The sequence below is a fragment of the Salmo trutta genome, chromosome 33 (assembly GCF_901001165.1).
Source record: "Salmo trutta chromosome 33, fSalTru1.1, whole genome shotgun sequence".
Taxonomy (NCBI): domain Eukaryota; kingdom Metazoa; phylum Chordata; class Actinopteri; order Salmoniformes; family Salmonidae; genus Salmo; species Salmo trutta.
Genome location: NC_042989.1, coordinates 10,657,584 through 10,683,646, shown reverse-complemented (window position 1 = coordinate 10,683,646; position 26,063 = coordinate 10,657,584). Strand labels below are relative to the sequence as shown.

Genomic DNA, 26,063 nt, shown 5'->3' with positions numbered 1-26,063 from the left:
TGACAACTTTGATACACATAAGTGAGTTTGTCCCAATACTTTTGGTCCCCTAAAATAGGGGGACTATGGAAAGTGCTGTAACTTCTAAACGGTTTACCTGATATGGATGAAAATACCCTCAAATTAAAGCTGACAGTCTGCACTTTAATCTTAGTCATTGTGTCATTTCAAATCCAAAGCGCTGTCACTGTCCCAATACTTTTGGGGCTCACTGTATAAATCATGTTCGTATGTGAAGATATTGTATGATACCACACTTCTTTCTGATATTTGCATCTAAGCAACATAAATGTAGATGCCTACATACTGTATGTAGTACATGTATACATACTGTATGTAGTACATGTATTCTCATCAGACCTGGGTTGAAATACTATTTAGTATTTTACTTTCGAAGACATTTGGAAGTAAGGATTTTGATATTTTTTCTTTGAAAATACAAGTAAACTATTGGAATGTATTAGGAAATACACTTGGAAAGTATAGGCAAGTATTTGAAAATACTCATATACACAGACAAGTGTATTTTCAAATACAAATATTGAAATACTCCCATGCATGTGAACCCAGGGCCCATATCCACAAAGCATCTCATTGACCAACTTATCGATCAGTACTCCTACTCTGAGATGCTTTGTGGATACAGGGGTCTATTTGGTATTTGAAATAATGAAAATACTTTAGAATACATCCAAAGGAAGTAGTTGATTCAGGCTACATCATTTGAAAATACTCAAACAGAAAATAAGTATTTAAATAACAAATAATGAAATGCACATGTATTTGTTTAATCCAGGTCTGATTGCCATTGTCACTAAATATCGATTAAATTGTGTGTGTAAAAATTTGACAATATAAAACTCCTGTATTGTCCAACACGTTTGCATTGAAGACTTGGAAAACTACATTTCCCTGCTTAGGGTAGAGCAGGGCTGCCAAATCCTGATCATGAGATTCAGTCAAAACACGCCACTTTTTGTTCGTAGCAAGTTAGGAGAAAGGGTAATTAAATAAGGTTAGGGTTTAGCGAAAATGCTCTCCTAACCTGATACAAAAAGTCACTGCCGGTCGAAGCTGTATCGAAGTGTGATTTTTTTTTAGGGAGTTCCGAAACATTTCTGGTGTTCATCTTCTAATCAGGGACTAATTCAGTCCTGGGACACCAGGTGAGTAAAATGAACTACCAGGTAGAAACAGAAATGATTTTACCCTCCAAGACCAGGATTGTGAAGCCCTATGCTAGAGTAATTTTCGCTGTTGAATTCTCAGTCATGCCCATATGTCATTTACAGGAAGGGCGGTGCCGTTCAGGTAAGGCAGAGTCAACACTGAACCACTGCGCCGCGCAGAGGAGCTACTGTGAGGGACCAGTAATCCGTTGGAAAACAACCGTGGAATGCAGGTGCCAAAGAAGAACATATTTTATTGAAAGTAACAAGTGAGATATTCGGGTGCAAAGTGGATCGTTGCGCAAATCTTAAAAGCTGTGGAAAATAAGGAAGTCAAACGTTAGTTCTTGGTTTGGGAACATAGAAGAACAGCAGCATCATGTTTAGTTGGGTGAATAATGAACAAGGAGGCAGAAACAAGGACGGCGAGATGTACCAAACTGTGACGGAGGGTCTTCAACAACTTTACACCAAAAAAATATTACCATTGGAAGAAACGTACCTTTTTCATGATTTCCATTCTCCGGCGTTGGAGGCAGCAGATTTTCAGAGCAAGCCAATGGTTCTGCTGGTTGGACAGTATTCTACAGGGAAGACGACGTTCATAAGGTAGTCCACCCAGACATCTGCAACAGTTATGCGGCCTCGTTTTTTTGTGACAACTGTATTTTACCTACAGGGCCTGCATGTCAAATTATTGAGTTGATAAATAATCCCTAGGCAAGTACTTTGACAAGTTGAGCTGTCAAAATGTGTGTGTGGGGGGGAATTTATGTCAAAATGTAAATGAAGAAACAACCTAATGTGTAGTGCTAGAAAATGGTCTAACATAATGTTGAGGTTATAGATGGTTTGTTTATACATTTTTCTTTTTACCAATATTCCATATTCACATTCAATACAACATGAATTAGACTTCCCTTTGTCCTTAGATCAGGGGAGGGAGGTGCCACACTAACTGCTTCTTAGATATGTTTTTTTTTTAAATGTCACAAGGTAGTGACATTAAATGTGTGCTGTTGGGTGTACTCAAGGACTGGAGTTGGAAAACATTGCTTAGAGAGAACAAGTTAATCCACCAGCCTGTTCTTGATTGGTTGCTTTCGAGTTTCCGCCATTAATATCAATGACATGTCTGGTGACCATTGAAACTTAAGTCTTTTGTGCACTCCAGGTCTCTGAACAACCAACCGCAATAGGTGAGAAAGAATAGAACCATTATAAAAGTCCAACTTCTCAGTTTCAATGGCAATTTTGAACACATCATTTTTGACTCATCAGGCCTAGAGCGAACACTGTCAGTTTAGTAGCTTTGTGAACGGCATGTTCTGCATCAAGATGGGACATGCAGCTTCACTATCTTTAGGAACGGAGCCTCTGGTAGGCTAGCTGCTGAAAGTAGATGCACAATACTGAGAATTAGGTCAACACACCCCTTTTTGTCCCAGGGGTATCATCTCACATTGCAGATTATGTGCACACAAGAAGAAAAATGGTTTCAATTTAGTCAAATCCCTTTATCACTTGACCTTCAAGTTAAAAAAAAAAAAAAAAAGTTGCAAAAATTTTACTTTAGTGAAAACAGTTTCTTATCCTAAGCAGACTACACAATTACTTGGTGTTTGTACTGCTCCTAAACAATAGCTGATTTCATTCTTGCAGCGCTCAGTTACATCAGACAGAATCCCACCCAATTCTAAGGAATGTATTGATGAATCAGGGGAGTTGATCATTGCCTGGTCCTAGAACTGTTTGTGCTGTCTTGTCAACTCCTATGGTCATTGTCAAGCTGAACGTGATGTGTTTGGCGGAACAATGACCACAGGAGTTGGCAAGACTGCGCACAACGATATGGGACTAGACTAGGGTAGAAAGCCAGTAACAGTCCTCCTAAAGACATGTCTTCTCCTTTGAGTGGATGTGGCCAAGGCAAGCTGGCGTTCCTCTGTTTGAAGACCTTTGACACAATGTCATCCTCTCACAGGAAGGGCTGAGTACCTATAGCATGGCCAGAACTTTGTTTTTCCTGCAATGTTACTGTTTTTTTTTTGTCTTGGGGGGCATATATCAAGCACTCCGCCAGACTTTGAAGTGTCTTGTCTTGGGGGTTGAAAATGTGCCATCCAGTTAAGCCCATATCAAACGAAAAGTGTTTTTTTTTAACACGCTTGTACACGCTGAATTTGGAATGCACAGGAGCGAATGAGAGAACAGATGGGACGCGAGCATCTACGGCTTCATAGCGCGTCAAATTAGAAAACACGTCTATTTTTCTGGTGTCTATGCAGAGCAATGCTGGTAAAATAAGCAGATAAATTGCGTGGGTCGTTTTGTAGAAAAGGAATTCGAGGAATTATGATCTTCCCTATGCTAGACTAAAGATGTAGTTTAAATGTATGTAGCTTCAAATAAAAATCTTTAAAAGATGTAGCTTCAATGCCATACAACTCCCCTTCCGTGGCCTCCAACTGCTCTTAAATACAAGTAAAACTAAACGCATGTTCTTCAACCGATCGCTGCTCGCACCTGCCCACCCGTCCAGCATCACTACTCTGGACGGCTCTGATTTAGGTATTTGTAGTTGTCCACATATTCTAAGTGTCTGGTTAGACTGTAAACTCTCCTTCCAGACTCACATAAAACATCTCCAATCCAAAGTTAAATCTAGAATTGGCTTCCTATTTCGCAACAAAGCATCCTTCACTCATGCCGCCAAACATACCCTCGTAAAACTGACCATCTTACCGATCCTACAAAATAGCCTCCAACACCCTACTCAACAAATTGGATGCAGTCTATCACAGTGCCATCCGTTTTGTCACCAAAGCCCCATATACTACCCACCACTGCGACCTGTACGTTTTCGTTGGCTGGGCCTCGCTTCATACTCGTCGCCAAACCCACTGGCTCCAGGTCATCTACAAGACCCTGCTAGGTAAAGTCCCGCCTTATCTCTGCTCGCTGGTCACCATAGCTGCACCCACCCGTAGCACGCGTTCCAGCAAGTATATCTCACTTGTCACTCCCAAAGCCAATTCCTCCTTCGGCCACCTCTCCTTCCAGTTCTCTGCTGCCAATGACTGGAACGAACTACAAAAATCTCTGAAACTGGAAACACTTATTTCCCTCACCAGCTTTAAGCACCAGCTGTCAGAGCAGCTAACAGATCACTACACCTGTACATAGCCCATCTATAAATAGCCCAAACAACTACCTCTTCCCCTACTGTATTTATTTATTTATTTTGCTCCTTTGCACCCCAGTATTTCTACTTTGCACACTCATCTACTGTCAAATCTACCATTCCAGTGTTTTAATTGCTATATTGTATTTACTTCGCCACCATGGCCTATTTATTGCCTTTACCTCCCTTATCTCACCTCATTTGCTCACTTTGTATATAGACTTATTTTTCTACTATATTATTGACTGTATGTTTGTTTTACTGCATGTGTAACTCTGTGTTGTTGTATGTGTCGAACTGCTTTGCTTTATCTTGGCCAGGTCGCAGTTGTAAATGAGAACTTGTTCTCAACTTGCCTACCTGGTTAAATAAAGGTCAAATATAATCAGTCAAATAGGCTACATATTTGAAAACAATTGCAGGTTACCTGTGTTGATTTTGATCATAGGCATATAGCCTAGGCAGGCTACGGCTGGGAAACTCGAGGAACCCCGATTTCAAGAGAATACTGTTATGTAGACGAACGAGAATAGCTAAATTCTTTCTAAACTGCTCGGGTTTGCTAGCTACAACTCTCCTCACGTTCACCGAGGTAAAGACAGATTCAGGTTGGATATTCACCTGTAGTTTTCCTTATGTCCACCAACAGCTGTTAGGGACTGTCAACATAGTGACAAATCACATTTTTTAAATTTCAATAGCTCTTTAAGCATTACTCCTAAAACTTTAAAAACTGGTTCTAGCTAACCCGATGGCATAGATGCACATTGCGCACACTTTTTTTTTTTTTTTTCGGTTTACATCTCACAGTATTTTACATTTTATTTATTGTGATTTTTGAAATTCAATAGCGCCCTGGTCATGTGACCCACACCTCAAACAAGGTTCATAATGTACACTCAGTGGGCCTAGACATTGCACACCCTTTTGTTTGCTCATTTGTATGTCATGAGATTTTATGAGAATTTGTAAAAGATTTACATTTCAATAGCACCTTTTGTCTTATGACCTTATAACTTATAACTACTTTCAGTATATCCACTGATTAGCCTTATATGTAGCACAACCTTTTGTTTGTCCATCTTCATCTCACACAATTTTACATGAATTGCCTGCTCCGCTCCCCTGAAGTACAGTGTCACTCACACACCTATTCACTTGGCCTTCTCCCTGGGGCCCAGGCAGTCCCCCAGTGACCTCTGACTCCAGGCCTCTAGCCGTACACTCCCTGCCCGCCTGCCTGCCCTCTCCCTGGGCCTGAGAGTGTATAGCTTACTCCCTGGAACTATAGACCTCCAGGCCTCCACACCTACTCTCCCTACCCGGTCAACACTCCTCTCCCTTGGCCTTAGAGCAGGGTTGGGCAAACTTTTTTTGGCTCAAGGGCCACGTCGGGATTTTGAAATTCAATGGAGGGACGCATTTTTAGGGGACCAATTGTTTGGTAAAATCAATTTGCGGGGGCTTCCCGAGTGGTGCAGCGGTCTAAGGCACTGCATCGCAGTGCTTGAGGCGTCACTACAGACCTGGGTTCAATCCCAGGTTGTGTCACAGCTGGCCGTGACTGGGAGACCCATGAGGCGGCGCACAATTTGCCCAGAGTTGTCCGGGTTAGTAGAGGGTTTGGCAGGCCAAGATGACATTGTCCCATCGCGCTCTAGCGACTCCTGTGGCGGGCCGGGTGCATGCACGCAGACACGGTCGCCAGGTGTACGGTGTTTCCTCCAAAACATTGGTGCGGCTGGCTTCCGGGTTAAGTGGGCATTGTGTCAAGAAGCAGTGTGGCTCGGCTGGGTCGTGTTTCGGAGGACGCACGGCTCTCGACCTTTGCCTCTCCCGAGTCCGTACGAGAGTTGCAACGATGGGACAAGACTGTAACTACCAATTTGGATATCACAAAATTGGGGAGAAAAAAGGGCTAAAAAAAATAAGTACATGTAAGGTGAGTTAAAAGGAACACACAACAATAATTCACAAGGGGTGCATAGTGAACATATCAAATACAACTCTTTTCTTATGGATTCTCATGGCAATGAAGTTGGCATACGCTGTGCTGTGTATGTGAATTGACAGTTTCCTCGCACGTAAATTTTGATGCCGTTGATGGCGTCTCTGTGTGATTTCGACTTTAGGCAGATGGCCTAGCACTCCCATAGTAGTGTAGTATAGTATGTGGTATTTGCTCATGTGGCATTCACATAAATGTGCATATGCAAGTATTCTTTAGTAGTTCTGCCTAAACAGAAAGGCCTAGTAATATTAGACGTTGGCCTGGTGTTTGTGCAGATGTTTCAGTCAACAGTCAGAGAGCTTTGTAATCATGTTGGAGTCAGATGATCATTACTGCTGTTATATTACTTCATCAACCATCATGCCAAGTCCTGTGTTGTATTGATGTAACGTTTTGCTGATCTCAAAATATAAATGTCCACAGTGGTGATTTACTCTTACTCTGTTCTGTTCCAGGTACCTGCTGGAGCAGGACTTCCCGGGCATGCGGATTGGCCCAGAGCCCACAACGGATGGCTTCATCGCTGTCATGTATGGGGAGAACGAGGGAGTTGTCCCTGGTAACGCTCTGGTGGTCGACCCCAAGAAACCCTTCCGTAAACTCAACGCCTTTGGTAACTCCTTCCTCAATAGGTAAAGTGGACAGTTTTTTTTGGGGGGGGGGGGGGTTTATTACTGCTAACACTTTACATTAAAGGGGAACTGCACCCGCTGATTTGGCCTCGTTTTTTGGCTTGCTCGAGAAATGCTTGCGGCCATGCCTGAAGCCAAACGTGAGTTGGTTTGGGGGTGTGGTTTGATGTGGGTGTTTTTTGGGTGTGTCCTTGCCACCACCAAGACACACCCATTGTCAGAATTTTGCTCTCCGCTGTTTCCCACCATTCAATCACAACAAACAAACCTCCTGCAGGTTGAGTTCAATAACTATAGGCAAATGTATGTGAGATGCTAGAAGAATCTTTAAATAGGTCAGTAGCCTACAGATTAATATGAGAAGAATGCAATTGCTGATTTTATGTAGATATTCTAAACTTGTTTTTGTTACATTTTAAATGTAGTAACAGGTCCATGTAGAATAAACAAAACTTTACATAATACCATAGAAGCAGTGTTCTGCTAATATAACTAACAATGTGCACCTTTCATTGTCATTCCCAGCCGATACAGATACTGTGCCTATCTGCATTTTGTCTGGTGGTAATGGTACACTTGGCAAACAATTTGTTGGTCATACCTTCCTGTGCAGTGTCCCGTATACAACAGGAGTTCCCTGATCCTGGTGCAGAATACACAGGGTTTCTCCCTCCCCATATTGACTGAAGCCATTCAATTCAATAATAAAAACAAAACAATACAAGTAAAATTTGTCTAGTAAACTTTTAATGCCGAGTTCCAGGTCTCTTCATCCAGAGACATCAGTATCAAGCCTGTATGTCAGTCTGGACTTCATCACATCATTTTGCAAGTCTCCATGTGCTGGCTCCATACATGTTTCTGTGAACACATACACACATAGTCACTGTTCTAATACCAATGGCAGTTAGGATAGGTGATATCTGACAAACAAACATACTATGTTGAAGTTTGAACAGGTCAGACTAAACCTACTTAATTTTGGTCTACCCATCAACAACTGTTGGTGAGCAGCCGAGGTGGCTGGAGGTAAGGTCTTTGCCAGCTCCACATTGATGGGCATGGCAGCGTAGATCAGCTCCTGGCCCCTCATCAAATATACTGGTTGCACACACACACGATTACATTATCAATGGTTGTTATGATTAGCCTGATGCAACCAACCTGATCGCTGTGTTCACCTTTCTATTTCACTTCGGATATCATATGATGCGAAATGGAATAGTGAATACAGTGATCAGTTTAAGTTATGCCCTAGACATTATATGGATCTAGAAAGTAGAAAATAAACAACAAATAATATCAGTTTAAATAAATTATGTTTCACAATTGAGTTATCAAATGTGTCAAAATAATAAAGTGGGTTACCTTCTGTATTTGTACAAATGATGAGCCTGTGAACGCTGTTGCCGCTGACAGGTGAAGGTTGATGGCCGGATACTTACCAACATGTGTCTGACTGTTCCATTCATAGGAATGCTCAAAGCGAGAGCATGTCTGCATGATGCTGATGAGGGCCTCCTTGCTGGTCTTCTCTATGCTGCGTGTTTGGCTGCAAGCTGGACATCTCTCAAGCAGCTGCAGCAGGCAATCTTATGAGGTGGTGTTGACGGGGAAGGCCTGTGACAGGGTGATATAATAGACAGCCAAGTGGTAATTAGCATTTTCTTCTAAAGAAAGGACAAAGCTTTTTGCTAGTGCACTTCATGACCAAATTGACGACTAGTTATAACTGCTTGGCTGGGGAATAAGCCTACTAGTTTATTAAGCCAGGTATTTTTCTATACTACAATTCGCAACACACCTTACCTGTCATTGTTAATGGAGCCATCTTTGTCATCAGGGCAGTAACTCGGGTCACTATCAGAGGCCTCGTGATGGCGTGTCCTTTTCATAAGAGTCGAGGGAGATTTTGGCAACAATGGAGGAGGTGTCACAAGGGTAATTGTCTCATGACGCACATTTATTCTGAGGTCTTCCCTGACAAGCTGTAAAAATAGTTAGTGAACAGTGAATGAAATGATTTTTGGATGTCACTAAACAATTGCAATCATATTTCTGGACATGTTAATATACCCACCTTTGCTCCTTCTGGTAGGTCCTGGCATCCGTTCATAACCAGGGGATCAGTCTGGCACTGCACTTTGTCTAACAGAAAAACAGGGTCAACGATCGTGATCATCCCTCACTTATGCACATAGTTAGAGAAATAACGTGATCTCGTTTGGAAGCTAATTCTATGCTTTACCGATGTAGACTGACTGGCTCCAAGTTGGATTCAGGCCGGTGACGCCGTTACAGTATGCAACCAACTGTGACATGTTTTGTTATGGCCCTGGGTTGGTTTGAGTTTGTTGCTGCTAGTTCGAACACTGTTGTAGTCACACGGAGCGGCAGGTAGTGGTTAAAGCGTTGGGCCAGTAACCGAAAGGTTGCTGGATCGAATCCCCGAGCTGACATGGTAAAAATCTGTCGTTCTGACCCTGAACAAGGCAGTTAACCCACTATTCCCCGGTAGGCCGTCATTGTAAATTAAAAACAAATTCTAACTGACTTGCCTAGTAAAATAAAATAAACACATGCGTTAGCTAGTACCACCCTAGCTGCATCCAATATTTATTTGTGCCCTAGACATGGGCTGCACATTGTAGGCTTATTTGACTGTAAAAATAACTAATTGAATGACATTGCTCAAGTAGGCAAATATCTGTTGCCATTACTGTTAGCTAGCTAATATACGCTGGTCCCCTCAATCTTAGTTAGCTGGCTAAAGTTATAGCTACTGCATCTTAAGTCAATCTGGCGACATCACAATCATGACAAAAGGTTTTCCTACTAATTATTTGCCTACTTCTGTAAGGTTATCTTGTTTTCAAGCCAAATCCGATTTGTATTGAGGTAGGCTAACATTAGCCAGCTAGCTGGGTAGCTGTACTAGTGACCATTAGGGACCAACAAACTCCAACCACGTATTCCGTACGGTAGGGTCCTTCAGCAGGGCATGCAAACCATAGTTGGCTGTGCATCCTGCTGGAAGCATGCATTGCCGAGCCAGAGGCATGGTCATTCCATATAGGGCTTTTCAGTCTCAATGGCCATGATCCTTTGAACCCGTTGGGGGAGACGAATCAACGGAGCCCCATTTAATGAAGGGGGGCAAAGTGGGTGGAGGGGTGATTTTGTACGTGTAGCTTAGCAAAAGGGGGCATGAATTATTGACATTGTAATCTAAACCCAACCTTCATTTACTTGTGACGCATTCAGGTTTAAAACACAGTTTTAGACGAGGCTGAATTTATGACGACAAATTCCTATTTACACTTTGTAGTCAATTTTGACACTAAAATATATGTTGCTGACTCATATCGATGTGACAGGCCTTTTTCAAAGAGATTAGTTCAGGGGTGGGCAAACTTTTTGGCTCGAGGGCCACATCGGGATATTGAAATTCAACGGAGGGACGCATTTTTTCGGGGACCAATTGTTTGTTAAAATCAATTTGTGGGGGCCTCCCGAGTGGCGCAGCGGTCTAAGGCACTGCATTGCAGTGCATGAGGCTTCACTACAGACCTGGGTTCGATCCCAGGCTGTGTCACAGCTGGCCGTGACTGGGAGACCCATGACGCGGCGCACAATTTGGCCCAGCGTCGTCCGGGTTAGTAGAGGGTTTGGCTGGCCGAGATTTCCTTGTCCCATCGCGCTCTAGCGACTCCTGGAGCGGGCCGGGCGAATGCATGCTGACACGGTCGCCAGGTGTACGGTGTTTCCTCCGACACATTGGTGCAGCTGGCTTCCGGGTTAAGCAGACATTGTGTCAAGAAGCAGTGCGGCTTGGCTGGGTCGTGTTTCAGAGGATGCACAGCTCTCGACCTTCGCCTCTCCCGAGTCCGTACGGGAGTTGCAGCGATGTGACAAGACTATAACTACTAATTGGGGAGAAAATAAATTGTAAAATAAAAATGTCTTTAAATATTTGTTTAAAATGTCTCGCAGGCTGGATTTAGGGGCAGCCGTTTTTTAAGTTGCTTTCACAAAGCTGTTACAAGCTATGTAACAACAATATTGTAACAAGTACTACACAGGTATAAGCATAGAATTACATTACTTTCATTTGAAGGATCTATGGGTATAAGAGCAACTCCACATAGTGACAATTATTACTGAAATGCTGTGGCATGTGGAACTTTCCGTTACATAAATAGGCAGCTGAGCCTTGGGAGAGGCTTTGAGCAGAGATATGTGGAATTGCTAACAGCCCCCCTAGCCCCCCTAGCTGATAACTCAAGGTGAACACATTTTCTTTGATATGAGGATTGATTACAACCAGACACCACTGCCCCGTGATCTATTATCTTCTCTACGTTTACCTCCCTCTCTCACTTTGTCCTAATAAATCAGACATTAGTGACATGGGGGTCCCTGTTCATTATAACATCCTGTATAAGTCATTCTTGTGCAACGAGAAAACAACATATTTGAAATGTAATTTTTTTTCACATTCTAAACATGTTTTGTTGAGTACATTTGTCCAATCCTGCGTTCCTGCAGTGCAAACAAACAAAAAAAGATTTGGCTTTTCTCTCCCTGTGGTAGTCATGTTCTAAAAAAGCAGAAGTTAGCGATTTATTTTGGTATTGTCGTCCCATTTCTTCCTGTCAGCCCAGACCTTTTGGCATAGCTGTCATTTTTTTCCGAAAACAGTTAGGAGAGGGAAGTGACTGTTACTTTTCATTTAGTGTGTGCTACAACTACAATATCTTGGAAATCTGTTGTTGGCTCAGTCAAGAGGTTCTTTTAGCTTTAATTTTAGCCAAACGACACTTGTCTGAAGCATGTTTCCTATTTCCAGATATTTGTAATCCATGGGAAATGGTTAAGTACTTATATGACAGTTGGCCAAGTTAAGGTCAAAGACATTCCTGACAGGACAGAGGACATCTCCTCCTTTCCAGAGGAACTTCTGACAATGCACATTGTTTCCAGTGGACGTTAATGTGCGTCACACAAGATGTCACTTGGAGTATGTCGTCCCCCCCCCCCCCCAAACTCAGTTATTTTACATAGTGGAATTTATAGCTTTTAAGAAGGCGTAATGGTTGCATACTAGGCCTACATCATGTTTTTATTTTTGCAGTTGAATCCTTCCTGCCCAAGTGCCCAGACAAAAATAATAGACATTTTTTATTTATTTAACCGGGTAGGCTAGTTGAGAACAAGTTCTCATTTGCAACTGCGACCTGGCCAAGATGAAGCATAGCAATTCGACACATACAACAACACAGAGTTACAAATGGAATAAACAAACATACAGTCAATAATACAGTAGAACAATAGAAAACAAAAAGTCTATATACAGTGAGTGCAAATGAGGTAAGTTAAGGCAATAAATAGGCCATGGTGGCGAAGTAATTACAATATAGCAATTAAACACTGGAATGGTAGACGCACATTCATCTTCTGAACAAGTAGAGATACTGGGGTGCAAAGGAGCAAGATAAATACAGTATGGGGATGAGGTAGGTAGTTGGATGTGCTGTTTACAGATGGGCTATGTACAGGTGCAGTGATCTGTGAGCTGCTCTGACAGCTGGTGCTTAAAGCTAGTGAGGGAGATATGAGTCTCCAGCTTCAGAGATTTTTGCAGTTCGTTCCAGTCATTGGCAGCAGAGAACTGGAAGGAAAGACGACCAAAGGACGAATTGGCTTTGGGAGTGACCAGTGAGATATACCTGCTGGAGCGTGTGCTACGAGTGGGTGTTGCTATGGTGACCAGTGAGCTGAGATAAGGCAGGGCTTCACATCACTGGTGTTGGCCTGAATCTGCCAACAAGCCAGATTTACAGTTATCACTAATGCTATCTCTGTTACCATCACACGTGATCTGAATGGCTGAATCACTGCCCTTCCAAAGCAGAAACATACCAGCTTAGAAATGGGAAAAGATGGGTTAAAAAAGAGGAAGAAAACATCCTGAGTATGTTTTGACAACATGAGTTTAGCAGGGGTTTTTCTGGAGCTGCTCTTCAATTCATGTCTGTAACATGCATTGTGTTTTCTCTTCTCCTGTAGGTTAATCTGTTCCCAGATCCCTAACCAGGTCCTCCGGGGTATTAGTATTATTGACACACCAGGAATCCTGTCTGGAGAGAAGCAACGCATTAGCCGAGGTCAGTAGCTAGCTATCGAGCTGAGATGTGACATTGCTTGATACAAGAGGAAGGCCTGTATCAATCAAACTGCCCAACTTGGTAGTACTTTGCTTTAAGAAATAATAGTTATTTTGTTTATGATGAATCAATTTAACAAGTCTATGCTTGTTTGTATACATTTCACAGGTGCAGATATTTCACATACTGGCTTTGTATTCTAAAGTGCACTAATTTGATAAACTAATGGTAAATGGGTAGCTATCAAGTGTGATTTTAAAGTGTCAGAACTGTGTTAAGTGTGTTGTGTAGTTGTTGTCAACGGATAGGTCACTCTATGCCAGCTGTTTGTCCTAATTGTACCAATATTACATCTGATAATATCACAACATGATGCAATGCCTCCAGTGCCATAGTTATGTTTTCTCCATAATAGCCTCCACTGGAGACCCTGAGATATGAAGTCATACTGAAGTAAGTCTTACGACTCTGCTACATTGCAACCATTGGGCAACTGGCGTTGCAGTCAGACATCAGCCGTTGAGGGAATGCTTCCTTTAAAAATCAATGAAAGTTGCTCTGCTGCCCATGTTGCGCTCGTGTTGCGTCGCATCCAATTACAGCATCCAAGCTCAAGAATCGCAGAGGTTCAGTTCTTGATGCCTGCATTCGTTCTATCTTGTGAATTGAAATTGTGAAAAAAAACTTGATTTTGACTGCTTATTTTATTAGGATATCCATTAGCTGTTGCGAAAGCAGCAGCTACTCTTCCTGGGGTCCACACAAAACAGGAAACATGACAATACAGAACATTAATAGACAAGAACAGCTCAAGGACAGAAGTACATAAATGTAAAAATGACACACATAGCCTACATATTAATACAGACACACAAAATATCTAGGTCAGGTAGGGGAGAGCTGTTGTGCTGTGAGGTGTTGCTTTTAGGGCTGTCCCCGACTAAATTAAATCTTGGTCGACTTAGATTCGTCCTGTTTCAACCAATCGATTGGTGGAAATGTTTTTACTTATTTTTCCATATATAGACAAAATAAAATCAACTGCATATCCACTGAGCTTGTGTGATGCTTTAAGCACACTGTTTTAAATAATTAAGACATGTAAATTACTCAAAAGAGCCCGATGGTCACACTGTGTTAAAAGAAATGACAGCGAGTGCCTGTGTGACTGGCGCAAGTTGTGGCTCTCCTCCCTGCTGCGGTGAAAAGGCACCACAGCACAGCAAGTTTTTATCACACTGTCCGTGCTGAAGCTGTAACATAATTACAGCCATTTTAGTATCTTTCTTGTTTGTGACTGAAAAGTTCTGTTACCGAAATCACTTTGTTTAAGAAAGACATTCCCTATTTCCTCAACCCTTGCTCTCTTTATGTGAAACATGTAAGCATCGCATGCATGTGACCAATAGTCCTGCCCTATGGCCTATCATAATCACATCAATAAATTGGTTAAAACAAAATGGATGCGGTTGTTGAGTATCATAGTATCATTAAATGTGAAGACTGTTATTTTATCAAATAAATTCTCTATTATTCTGTTATTAAACTAAATCATGTAAATTGAATTAACTAGGATGTCGGGGCACCACGGAAAATGTTCAGATTACAAAGGTATAATTTTCCGAATATAACTCTTCAGGTATTTTAATATCTGATCAATTAGTCTTCTATTAATGAATTATTGTTATTATTACCTTCATCAGTCTCATCTGAATGTCGTAAATTGTTGGTTATCTGCACAAACCCAGCCTCTACTATGAATCATCCATACACCAATTGTCTTAATGTTTAGTTAGTTAGTCAATAAATAAATCACAGAAATACATAAGCAAACCGTAGATATTGGTTACTAACAATGATAGGAAAGAGTCCCTAGTGGGCTAAGCCGATATGACGGCTTGGTGGACAAAGGGAAAGGGGTGGGACTGAGAGAGAGCGAGAAAGACAAATGGATTCATTACACACAGTCGATAATTATATACATTGAAATGCTAATCCTTCGCACATGAATGGCTGCTCATTCGAGAATAATTGCAAGTATATATTTACGCCCAAATGTCATTGTTGTCTTCTCTGTTGGAATCCGGTCCATCTGCTGGAGCGTTCATCAGATTCTCTCTAGTTGCGTTTCCCCGAAGATCAAAGTATTTGGTAGTTAAAATGGATATTTCAGAGTACCATTCAGAAATGTTCTCATAGAATAGATTAGAGGTCGACCGATTTATGATTTTTCAACGTCGATACCGATTTATTGGAGGACCAAAAAAATCCGATGCCGATTTTTATATATATTTGTAATAATGACAATTACAACAATACTAAATTAACACTTATTTTAACTTAATATAATACATAAATAAAAATCTATTTAGTCTCCAATAAATAATGAAACATGTTCAATTTGGTTTAAATAATGCAAAAACAGTGTTGGAGAAGAAACTAAAAGTGCAATATGTGCCATGTAAAAAAACCTAACATTTAAGTTCCTTGCTCAGAACATGAGAACATATGAAAGCTGGTGGTTCCTTAACATGAGTCTTCAATATTCCCAGTTAAGAAGTTTTAGTTTGTAGTTATTATAGGACTATTTATTATAGGACTATTTCTCTCTATACCATTTTGTATTTCATATTCCTTTGACTATTGGATGTTCTTATAGGCACTATAAGAGTCAATTGGTGGATGTATTTCAAGGCCTGCCTTCATCTGTACAAACAATAGTACGCAAGTATAAACACCATGGGACCACGCAGCCGTCATACCGCTCAGGAAGGAGACGCATTCTGTCTCCTAGAAATGAATGTACTTTGGTGCGAAAAGTGCAAATCAATCCCAGAACAACAGCAAAGGACCTTGTGAAGATGCTGGAGGAAACAGGTACATAAGTATCTATATCCACAGTAAAACGAGTCCTATATCGACATAACCTGAAAGGCCGCTCAGCAAGGAAGAAGCCACTGCTCCAAAACCGCCATAAAAAAGCCATGCTACGGTTTGAAACTGCACATGGGGACAAAGATTGTACTTTTTGGAGAAATGTCCTTTGGTCTGATGAAACAAAAATAGAACCGTTTGGCCATAATGACCATCGTTATGTTTGGAAGATAAAGGCTTGCAAGCCGAAAAACACCATCCCAACCGTGAAGCACGGGGGTGGCAGCATCATCATGTTGTGGGGGTCCTTTGCTGCAGGAGGGACTGGTGCACTTCACAAAATAGATGGCATCATGAGGAAAGAAAATTATGTGGATATATTGAAGCAACATCTCAAGACATCAGTCAGGAAGTTAAAGCTTGGTTGCAAATGGGTCTTCCAAATGGACAATGACCCCAAGCATACTTCCAAAATTCTGGCCAAATGGCTTAAGGACAACAAAGTCAAGGTATTGGAGTGGCCATCACAAAGCCCTGACCTCAATCCTATATAAAATGTGTGGGCAGAACTGAAAAGCGTGTGCGAGCAAGGAGGCCTTACAAACCTGACTCAGTTACACCAGCTCTGTCAGGAGGAATGGGCCAAAATTCCCCCAACTTATTGTGGAAAGCTTGTGGAAGGCTACCCAAAACGTTTGACCCAAGTTAAACAACTTAAAGGCAATGCTACCAAATACTAATTGAGTGTATGTAAACTTCTGACCCACTGGGAATGTGATGAAAGAAATAAAAGCTGAAATAAATCACTCTCTACTATTATTCTGACATTTCACATTCTTAAAATAAAGTGTTGATCCTAACTGACCTAAAACAGGGAATTTTTACTAGTGTTGAATGTCAGGAATTGTGAGTTTAAATGTATTGGGCTAAGGTGTATGTAAACTTCCGACTTCAACTGTAATTAAGTTGGTTTCCTCTCACCTCAATTTTCTCAGACAATTAGGCTAAGGCAAGGGCTGTTTCCTTGTCTCTGCTGCAGCTGCCTCCGTCGCATTGTTCTCAATCCCAATATGCTGGTTAACTTTGCTATTATGCACATAGCAACATAGGGAAAGGCACCAATTCTATGGCACACTGAAGATTGTTTCAGATCCGTGGACAGCGACCATATCAACATGAAAGAAAGCACATTTTGTTTTAATATTAGATTTATTAGTTTTGCACCATTGTTTTAACCATGTGTGTGACTGCTTGACTAAAGAAATGTTGGTCGTCCAAACAATCGACCAGTGGGCTAAATGGGGTCAGCCCTAGTTGCTTTTTCTGTTTTTTTTAAAGCAGGTTTGATGTTCTTTTTTTCTTTTTTTACCTTTATTTATCTTGGCAAGCAGTTAAGAACCAATTCCTATTGTCAATGACGGCCTAGGAACAGTGGGTTAACTGCCTTGTTCAGGGGCAGAATGACAGAATTTGACCTTGTCAGCTTGGGGATTCGTGTGTGTGTGTGTGTGTGTGTGTGTGTGTGTGTGTGTAAGTTTACTAGGCAAGCGATTTAGAATTTTCAAAACATTGTTCCTTATAAAAGAAGTAATGCAGTCAGTCTCTCCTCAACTCTTAGCCAAGAGAGACTGGCATGCATAGTATTTATATCAGCCGTTTGATTACAATTCTGGGCCAGCTGCAGCTTAAATAGTTATTTCTTTGCAGCACTTGACCACATGACTGGACAATAATCAAGATAAGACAAACTAGAGCCCACAGGACTTTCTTTTTGGAGTGTGGTGTCAAAAAAGAAGAGCATCTCTTTACTATGGACAGACTTCTCCCCATCTTTACAACCTTTGAATCTGTGTTTTTACTGTGATGGTGTTACCCTAGATTGTAAACAAAGTCATTTAGTCTCAACTTGTTTAGCAGCAACACCATTCATTACCAGATTCAGCTTAGGGAATGATTTGTACCAAATACAATGCTCTTAGTTTTAGAGATGTTCAGGACCAGTTTATTACTGGCCATCCATTCCAAAACAGACTGCAACTCTTTGTTAAGGGTTTCAGTGACTTCATTAGCTGTGGTTGCTGACACGTATGCTGCGATTGAAATATATACATGGACACAAAGGCTTTGTTTAAAGCCAGTGGCATGTCATTGGTAAAAAATAAATAGAAGGCCTAGAGAGCTGCCCTGCAGTACACCACACCCTACATGTTTGACATTAGAGGCTTCCATTAAAGAAAACCCTTTTGAGTTCTTTTAGATAGCTCTGAATCCACAATATGGCAGTCTGAGGTTGAAAAGCCATAAATGTTTTATCAACATCCGGTTATGGTCAATAAAATCAAAGGCTGCACTGAAATATAGCAATACTGCTATATTCTCACAACTTATTATCAATTTATTTCAACCAATCATCCGTCATTTGTGTCAGTGTAGTACATGTTGAGTACCCTTCTCAATAAGCATGCTGAAAGTCTGTTGTAAATTTGTTTATAGAGGAAATAGCACATGTCCTCGACTATACATCACTAGTTATTTTTGAAGTCAAGACGCGAGCTAGCTACATTGACTATCTAGGTTCACAATGTAAACAAAAGCAACTTGTGTAACTAGAGGATCATTTAGTAAAACCACTATTTAATGAGTACTTGCAAGAGTCTGCTCCTCTCCGCTCTCAAAACTATGCAGTTTGTGTAGCAGGTAGAAACATCACATTGACACAATGCTGATGGCAAAGAAACGTGACACTTATAGAGGAGCTGAAAGTGTCAGGTATTAGCAGCCCAGCTCCAGTTTCCTCTGTCTTGAAGGAACGATAGTAACCTCAACCCTGTTTTAGATATCAGTCCGGAAGTTAAAGCTTGGTAGCAAATGGGTCTTCCAAATGGACAATGACTCCAAGCTTACTTCCAAAGTTGTGGCAAAATGGCTTAAGGACAACAAAGTCAAGGTATTGGAGTGGCCATCACAAAGCCCTGACCTCAATCCTATAGAAAACTTGTGGGCAGAACTGAAAAAGTGTGTGTGAGCAAGGAGGCCTACAAACCTGACTCAGTTACACTAGCTCTGTCAGGAGGAGTGGGCCAAAATTCACCCAACTTATTGTGGGAAGCTTGTGGAAGGCTACCCAAAACGTTTGACCCAAGTTAAACAATTTAAAGGCAATGCTACCAAATACTAATTGAGTGTATGTAAACTTCTGGGAATGTGATGAAAGAAAAAAAAGCTGAAATAAATCATTCTCTACTATTATTCTGACATTTTACATTCTTAAAATAAAGTGTTGATCCTAACTGACCTAAGACAGGGAATTTTTACTAGGATTAAATGTTTGGAATTGTGAAAAACTGAGTTTAAATGCATTTGGCTAAGGTGTATGTTATCTTCTGACTTCTACTGTATGTTGTACACTACTTTTGACCAGGGCCCATAGTGCTCTGGTCAATAGTAGTGCACTATGTAGCAAACAGGGTGCCATTTGGGACAAATACCATGGAGATATGGGCGTTCTTCTACATCTGTTGTTGGTTGCTCTCTGTGTACAGCTGAGGTTGCATTCCTCAAGCTCTAGCCATTTAAACATTCTTTCAATGACTCATCATTGCATCACGACATCGGTAGTTTTCATGTTGAATTATATTGTACATTTTTAAAGGCCCACTCCTCAAAATGAGTGGGCGTTTTTGAATATGACAAAAACATCATGGCCAAATGAAGTCATTCATGATTACTGGACTTGGTGAACTCGGAGTAGTTATCAGAATAAGAAGTGCTATTGATATATTTCCAAGTTCCAATTGATTCAAATTAGTCATACAGATTAAGTTTGTTTCATGAGTGTCTGTCTATACCGACGTCCTCGGAGTACTCTCTCTCACATCATTACAGCATTGACAATTCTCACACTATCCTCTCTCAGAACTCCTCCTAAATGGCTTGGCCATTTTTTAGGCTGCTCTCATTTTTTTATAGCCTTGTAATCCCTGCCATTTGTTTGTGTTAGCAACACACCATTAAAGGGAAATCGATTGCTGCTCGAAGGCAACTTTACATTTTCCTTTTGAAATTGAAGCACAATTATTTCAGAGGATTATTGCTCATTCAAGAAAATCACAATATGCCTCGTCTTCCAGGCAATCATTTGATTGTAATGTCCTTTGCACATGCATGTATGCACACTTTTTTTTTTTTTTTTACTGGCGACCGTCTACAATACTTGTCAATGGGCCAACACATGATACGCCTCCTGAAATCTACCAGACGATCTAGGTGTCTGTCTTTGTGGACCTGTTTTCATTACAACCTGACATGGTTCATTTAGGAAAGGAGTGCCACAGCTGCCACCTGCACATTTTTTTTTTAGCTGTACCTGTAGGCTAGTGTTTGAACCTCGATAGGGTGTATTTTGTCTACAGAAACATAAAGGATATATCTGTCATTCATATGTCAACCCTCATCCTATTTCAGGAGGCCCAGAGTGTAGTCACTGGTTGGCTGTTGGCTGTTGTATAAACATTAGTGGTGACTTTCAAGAGATGGTGCGCTCTTTTTCTACTTACCCAGTCAGATTAACTCGTGGATACTATTTGTATGGCTCAGTGTCCGGTATGAAAGAAGTTGAAGGTAGTTTCGCGAGCAAATGCTAACTAGCATTTAGCCCAATGACTGGAAGTCTACCGGAACAGCTCGCATGGTAGCGGAGACATACAATTGGTATCTATGAGTTCATCTGACTCATAGAAGTAGAAAAAGAGCTTAATTGACAAAATCTCGCACTATTCCTTTTAAGATGGTGCTTTCACCCTTGGGCCACTGTAGAGATCTTAGTTAGAGGATGTATACAAATCGGACTAGGTGTTGGATTTGTGTTTGATTATTTGTTTGTTCCATCTATGTTTTCAAGTGCAGGAAATCGTCACATTGCAATAGATTGTAAATCAGGTGTTCTGCAGACAAAAGACTATAAACAATAGCAGTACAGCTATATCAGTTATGATTGATGTTTATCGAGAGTGATACTTCTTCAATGTTGGCTGAGCGTCATGATTGTATTTTTTTTTTTAATCATTTTTTTTCACTCAACAGGCTATGATTTCTCAGAGGTGCTGCGATGGTTCGGGGAGCGGGTGGACCGCATCATCCTCCTCTTTGACGCCCACAAACTGGACATATCAGACGAGTTCTCTGAGGCCATCAAGGCCTTCCGTGGCCAGGACGACAAGATCCGCGTGGTGCTGAACAAGGCTGACCAGGTGGACAGCCAGCAGCTGATGAGGGTCTACGGAGCTCTGATGTGGTCCCTGGGGAAGGTGATCAACACACCCGAGGTGGTGAGGGTCTACCTGGGCTCGTTCTGGTCCAAACCCCTGCGGAACACAGAAAACCGTAGGCTCTTTGAGGCAGAGACGCAAGACCTCTTCAAGGACATTCAGGGCCTGCCTCGGAATGCTGCCTTACGCAAACTCAATGACCTCATCAAACGGGCTCGACTTGCTAAGGTAATAAGCTGCTACGGTAACGCTTACTCTTCTCCCCACTCTGCCCTGCCAAATCCTGTGCTTTCTGCCCTGCCAAATCCTGTGCTTTCTGCCCTGCCTAATCAGCTGCTTCTGCAAAAGCTAACAAGGATCTAAATAAACAAACAAACAAAAACAGGAATCCGGCAGCTCTCTGTATTCCTTCCTTCTATGCTGAGAGTGTGTGAGACCATGTGATGTAGTAAAGCACTCTACCCCCAGGTTGGCCCTGTCATTTTCGGTTGCCCCTTTCCCTGGTCAGTGGGGAATGTATGACGTCATAACCAAAAACTAAGACCCTGCTTACACACCCTCTCAACCTCTCCCACCCTGTCCCTGCCAGTCTGTCTGCCATGTTTACGCCAACCTTGTCTGTCTTTGTCCATCTGTTTGTCCATCCCACAATGCCTGTCTGCTTCCAAGAGGAATAAACATCATATGGGAACTAAAGGCAAAACCTTACCTTGTCCCCTGGAGCGAACTTCCTTCCCTTTATTGAGGACATGTTAGTGTAAACACTGGTGTGAATGTTCCCCTGGCAAGGACATCTTAAAAGGTGGAGTCGCACTTGCGAACACATTGATAACCCTGCTAGTCCAACAATGCTTGGAGAGGTTGAAGGACCCTGCTGAATGAATGCAATCAGCTTCTTTCTGATGTGTTCTATTTTTAACCCACCTTGTCATTTCCCCTCATACAATTTCAGTTCACACATACTGTGCAAGTCTCATTATGAAATCAGATGAAAATATCAAGCATGGAGGAAGGGAACCACACAGATGTAGACCAAGTTTGCTCGACAGCAGCATGACCCCATACCTACAGTGTAATAGGACCTTATTTGAATATGTGGAAAGCTGAAATCTGCAAATGAATTCAAAAGACAAGTGGTTCATGCTAAAACCTACTAATACTTTACCTCTCTCTCTCTCTCTCATAGGTGCATGCTTACATCATCAGCTACCTGAAGAAAGAGATGCCGTCGTTGTTTGGGAAGGAGAAGAAGAAGGAGGAACTGATCATGCGACTTCCTGAGATCTACACCATACTGCAGAGAGAGCACCACATATCCGCTGGAGACTTCCCCAACGTCGTCAAGATGCAGGTCAGCTGGGTTATACCATGGCTCCTGAGGATCATGAATGTGGCTGTGTCCCAACTGGCACCTTATTTCCTATATAGTGCACTACTTTTGACCAGCGCTATCTGTGCCCTAGTCAAAAGTAGTGCACTATGAAGGGAATAGCGTGCCATTTGGGACGCATCATAGGTTATCATCTAGGTGCAACTCAATGGCTCATCTGAAAATGCAGAGTATTGTCAAATATTTACCCATAATCAGTTTAGTTATCTTGAACACCTCAAGGGAGTTGTGAGACCGTACGTGTCGATTCAAGTAAAGGGGCAGATCATCAACAATGAATCAGAATGTCATCATTGCCGTCCAGTTGAAAGCGAGAGACGGCCACACCCCTAGCACCTCCCCAGCTCTTTGTGAACGCAGCTGTTTTCTGTCAGCTACACAGAAGAGAGAGAGCTAGGCCTTAGAGGTAGACTGAGCCTGCCTTTGGAAGGGAGTAGCTCAACTCGTTGAACCTAGAGAATCATCACAACACTTGGACGTGAGAGCATTGCAGCTGGTTATGAGACATTGTCTAGAGAGAATGCTCCACATTGAGCATGTTCTGGTATGTATGGGTCCCAGAGGAGCAGTGTTATGCCCGGTCCTGTTATTGTGTGTTGAGGAGAGGGACCACCCGCCATAGTCTCAAATTCCTCTGCATTTTAGTCATGGGAGATTTACTTAACAAAATGTTCTACACAGCACCTCAGAGACCTGTCAATCAGAAACAGTCAAACAATGAAATGTAACCGTAACATACCCTTTGGTCATCCCACCGTAATCTTAACCCTGATATGATTTTAGGGTCCATTAGACATAGGCAGCCAAATTCCCCATAATTTTCCAATAATTGGTGTTTTGACCGATCAGATCTTTTGCCCAAGTCTCTCTGGGTCAATATATCTATTGCCAAGAGTCTTTGTATGGTTTAAGATCTTACCTGCACCCTACTTATTGGTTGTGTGTAGGAAGCCTGTAATGTGTGATTTTGTGCCGCAACAAATTACATTGATCTCTGAACGTTCTTTGTGTCTTTTTGTTTTTACAGGAGCAGCTCCAGCACTATGACTTCAGCAAGTTCCCCTCCCTGAAGATGAAGCTGATCGAGTCTGTGGACAAGATGCTGGCCAACAAGATCTCCGGCCTGATGACCATGATCCGCGACGAGGAGAGCAAGGCGCCACCAGCCATGGTGAGCGGCGGGGCCTTTGAGGGCTCCCAGGATGGGCCCTTCGGCCAGGGCTACGGAGAGGGCATCAGCGCCGGGTCTGACTGTGACGACTGGATCGTGAGCCATGACAAGCACAAGTACGACGAGATCTTCTACTCCTTGAATCCCATCAACGGGAAAATTAGTGGAGTCAACGCCAAGAAGGAGATGATGAGCTCCCGTCTGCCCAACACAGTCCTGGGGAAGATCTGGAAGCTGGCGGACTGTGATAAAGACGGCATGCTGGATGACGAGGAGTTTGCCCTGGCACAGCACCTGATCAAGGTGAAGCTGGAGGGGTACGAGCTGCCCACTGAGCTACCTCAGCACCTGGTGCCTCCCGCTCACAGGAAGAACGAGGTCGCTGACATCCTCTACAACCACGACGCGGACTAAGGACGAGCCAAAGAAACAGCAGTGGAGGACACTCCAACTCTGTTGTGTCCCAATGCCCAAACTCATGCATTATGTAATATGACGTGATGTTTTGGCCATGCATACTAAGTAGTGTGCTAGTGTGAATATTGGGAAATAGGCAGTGAGCCAGTCTTAACAGGAAACAAAGCGGGGAAAAATATGACTCAAAAACAAGCAGTGACCTTACTAAAGTTGGAATTAAAAAGGTATTTTTTTGACCCAAAGCTTTTATTTTCATCAATGAAGGATTTATTTCAAAGATTGACACTGCACTTGAGTTAACATTAGTGAAGGTTAGTTGTATCAGTATCCAGGAACAGTGCTTACCATACAGTGCCTACAGTACCATTCTGCCACACAATTTCACAATTGCCTTAAGTATGTTTAGTCTGTAGTCAGAATGTAGAGGAAGAAAATATGCGGAATTGTTTTCTTAAACAAATACATCCTGGGAAGCTGTCTGGGTGAGATACAGAGGAAGTTTTCACATGGAGAGGTTGATGTGATAGACTGAACAAAGGTTAGAGTGCATCTCCTCATGTTTTAAGTGGCTTGGCCATTTTACCTACCGGAAAGAGATTTCTATTTTCAGAGAGCACAGTCTGGTTTTGAAAAATCAAGCATTGAGGCAGTGGCGATCTTTTTGCAGCAAAATAAAAAGTTTGGGTAACAAAATACATTTTGTCCCATGTTTGTGTGCTGATGACAGGAGTGGATTCCTTGAGGACACATCATTGATACTCACAACAAGCTTATGATTGTGCCTTTCCTATAAGTTCTTGTCTGTATAGTTAAGTTAAAAATGGTGCACTGTCTTCTTACCTGGCCAGCTTGTAGACGGCATATAGAGAAACTCAAACATTTTAAATGTAATAAAAAGTTAAAATGTGTTTTTGTAACGTAGTTATTTGAATAGTGTAAGTGATAGGCATGTTCATCTCTTCAGCCTTAAAGCGATAGTCTGACATTTAGGCAATTTAAGCCCTTATTTTCTACTTACCCAGAGTCCGATGAACTTATGGATACAATTTGTATGTCTCTGTGTGCAGTTTGAAGGAAGTTGAAGGTAGTTTCTGGAGCCATTGCTAACTAGTGTTAGTGCTATGCCTGGAAGTCTACAGGAACAGCTTGCTCGCTACCTTCAGCTTCCTTCTTTCTGTAAGTAGAAAAAATGTTGCGCTGTCCCTTTAAAACTTCTATGCAAATCATGTTTTATTTCACTTTATCCAGGTATTTATGATCAGAGATTTCTGCATTATTCAGCCACTAACCTATGTGTTCATTGTACACCACACAAAACAGACCTGTCCTGAGGCAGGATTCATGTTTTCAGAACATAGTTTGCGGAGCAGTGCAAAATAGTAAACCTAAGATCTCATGCATACAACACTGTCTGTGGCTCTTGGGAGATGTGCTTGAGTGTAAATTCCTGCCTGTCAACATTGAGTCTACAGTGAAAAAAAACTGTAGACAGAGATATTGTATAATTTCCTCTCTTGGGAGGTGGAGGCTCTGTTTGCTTTTGTTGTAAAAATATGTTGCGCATTCTAGTGATTTACTAATTCTAATGATTTATTTTTGGCTCACAAAAAATTTGCAATTAGCTGGAAAGGGAGGTGAGTTATGAATATACAGGAAACTCTGTCATATGGCTTTCTGTCAAACCACATGTGATGCACTGAAACCCATCTGAAACATTTAGAGTTCTCCTTTGTCAAGATAATCCATCCACCTGACAGGTTTGGCATATCAAGAAGCTGATT

The 26,063-nt window shown here is 41.8% G+C and overlaps 1 protein-coding gene across 1 annotated transcript; it reads left to right on the top strand.

Annotated features, from left to right (window-relative positions):
* The first annotated feature begins 948 nt into the window (after positions 1-948).
* ehd4 (EH-domain containing 4) lies at positions 949-25,190 on the top strand. Its single transcript, XM_029729767.1, has 7 exons — positions 949-1,166; positions 1,293-1,778; positions 6,820-6,996; positions 13,066-13,163; positions 21,120-21,532; positions 22,491-22,655; positions 23,722-25,190. The coding sequence occupies exons 2-7, from the start codon at positions 1,549-1,551 to the stop codon at positions 24,277-24,279; spliced, it is 1,641 nt and encodes a 546-aa protein (XP_029585627.1). The 5' UTR covers positions 949-1,166; positions 1,293-1,548; the 3' UTR covers positions 24,280-25,190.
* Positions 25,191-26,063: the final 873 nt, after the last annotated feature.

What these genes read in the sequence shown, in the direction of transcription:
- ehd4 (XM_029729767.1), top strand. Translation starts at nt 1,549, where the DNA reads ATGTTTAGTTGGGTGAATAATGAACAAGGAGGCAGAAACAAGGACGGC. An exon ending in GAAGCAACGCATTAGCCGAG is followed by an intron (nt 13,164 to 21,119) that starts GTCAGTAGCTAG and finishes TTCACTCAACAG; the next exon opens with GCTATGATTTCTCAGAGGTG. An exon ending in CCAACGTCGTCAAGATGCAG is followed by an intron (nt 22,656 to 23,721) that starts GTCAGCTGGGTT and finishes TTGTTTTTACAG; the next exon opens with GAGCAGCTCCAGCACTATGA.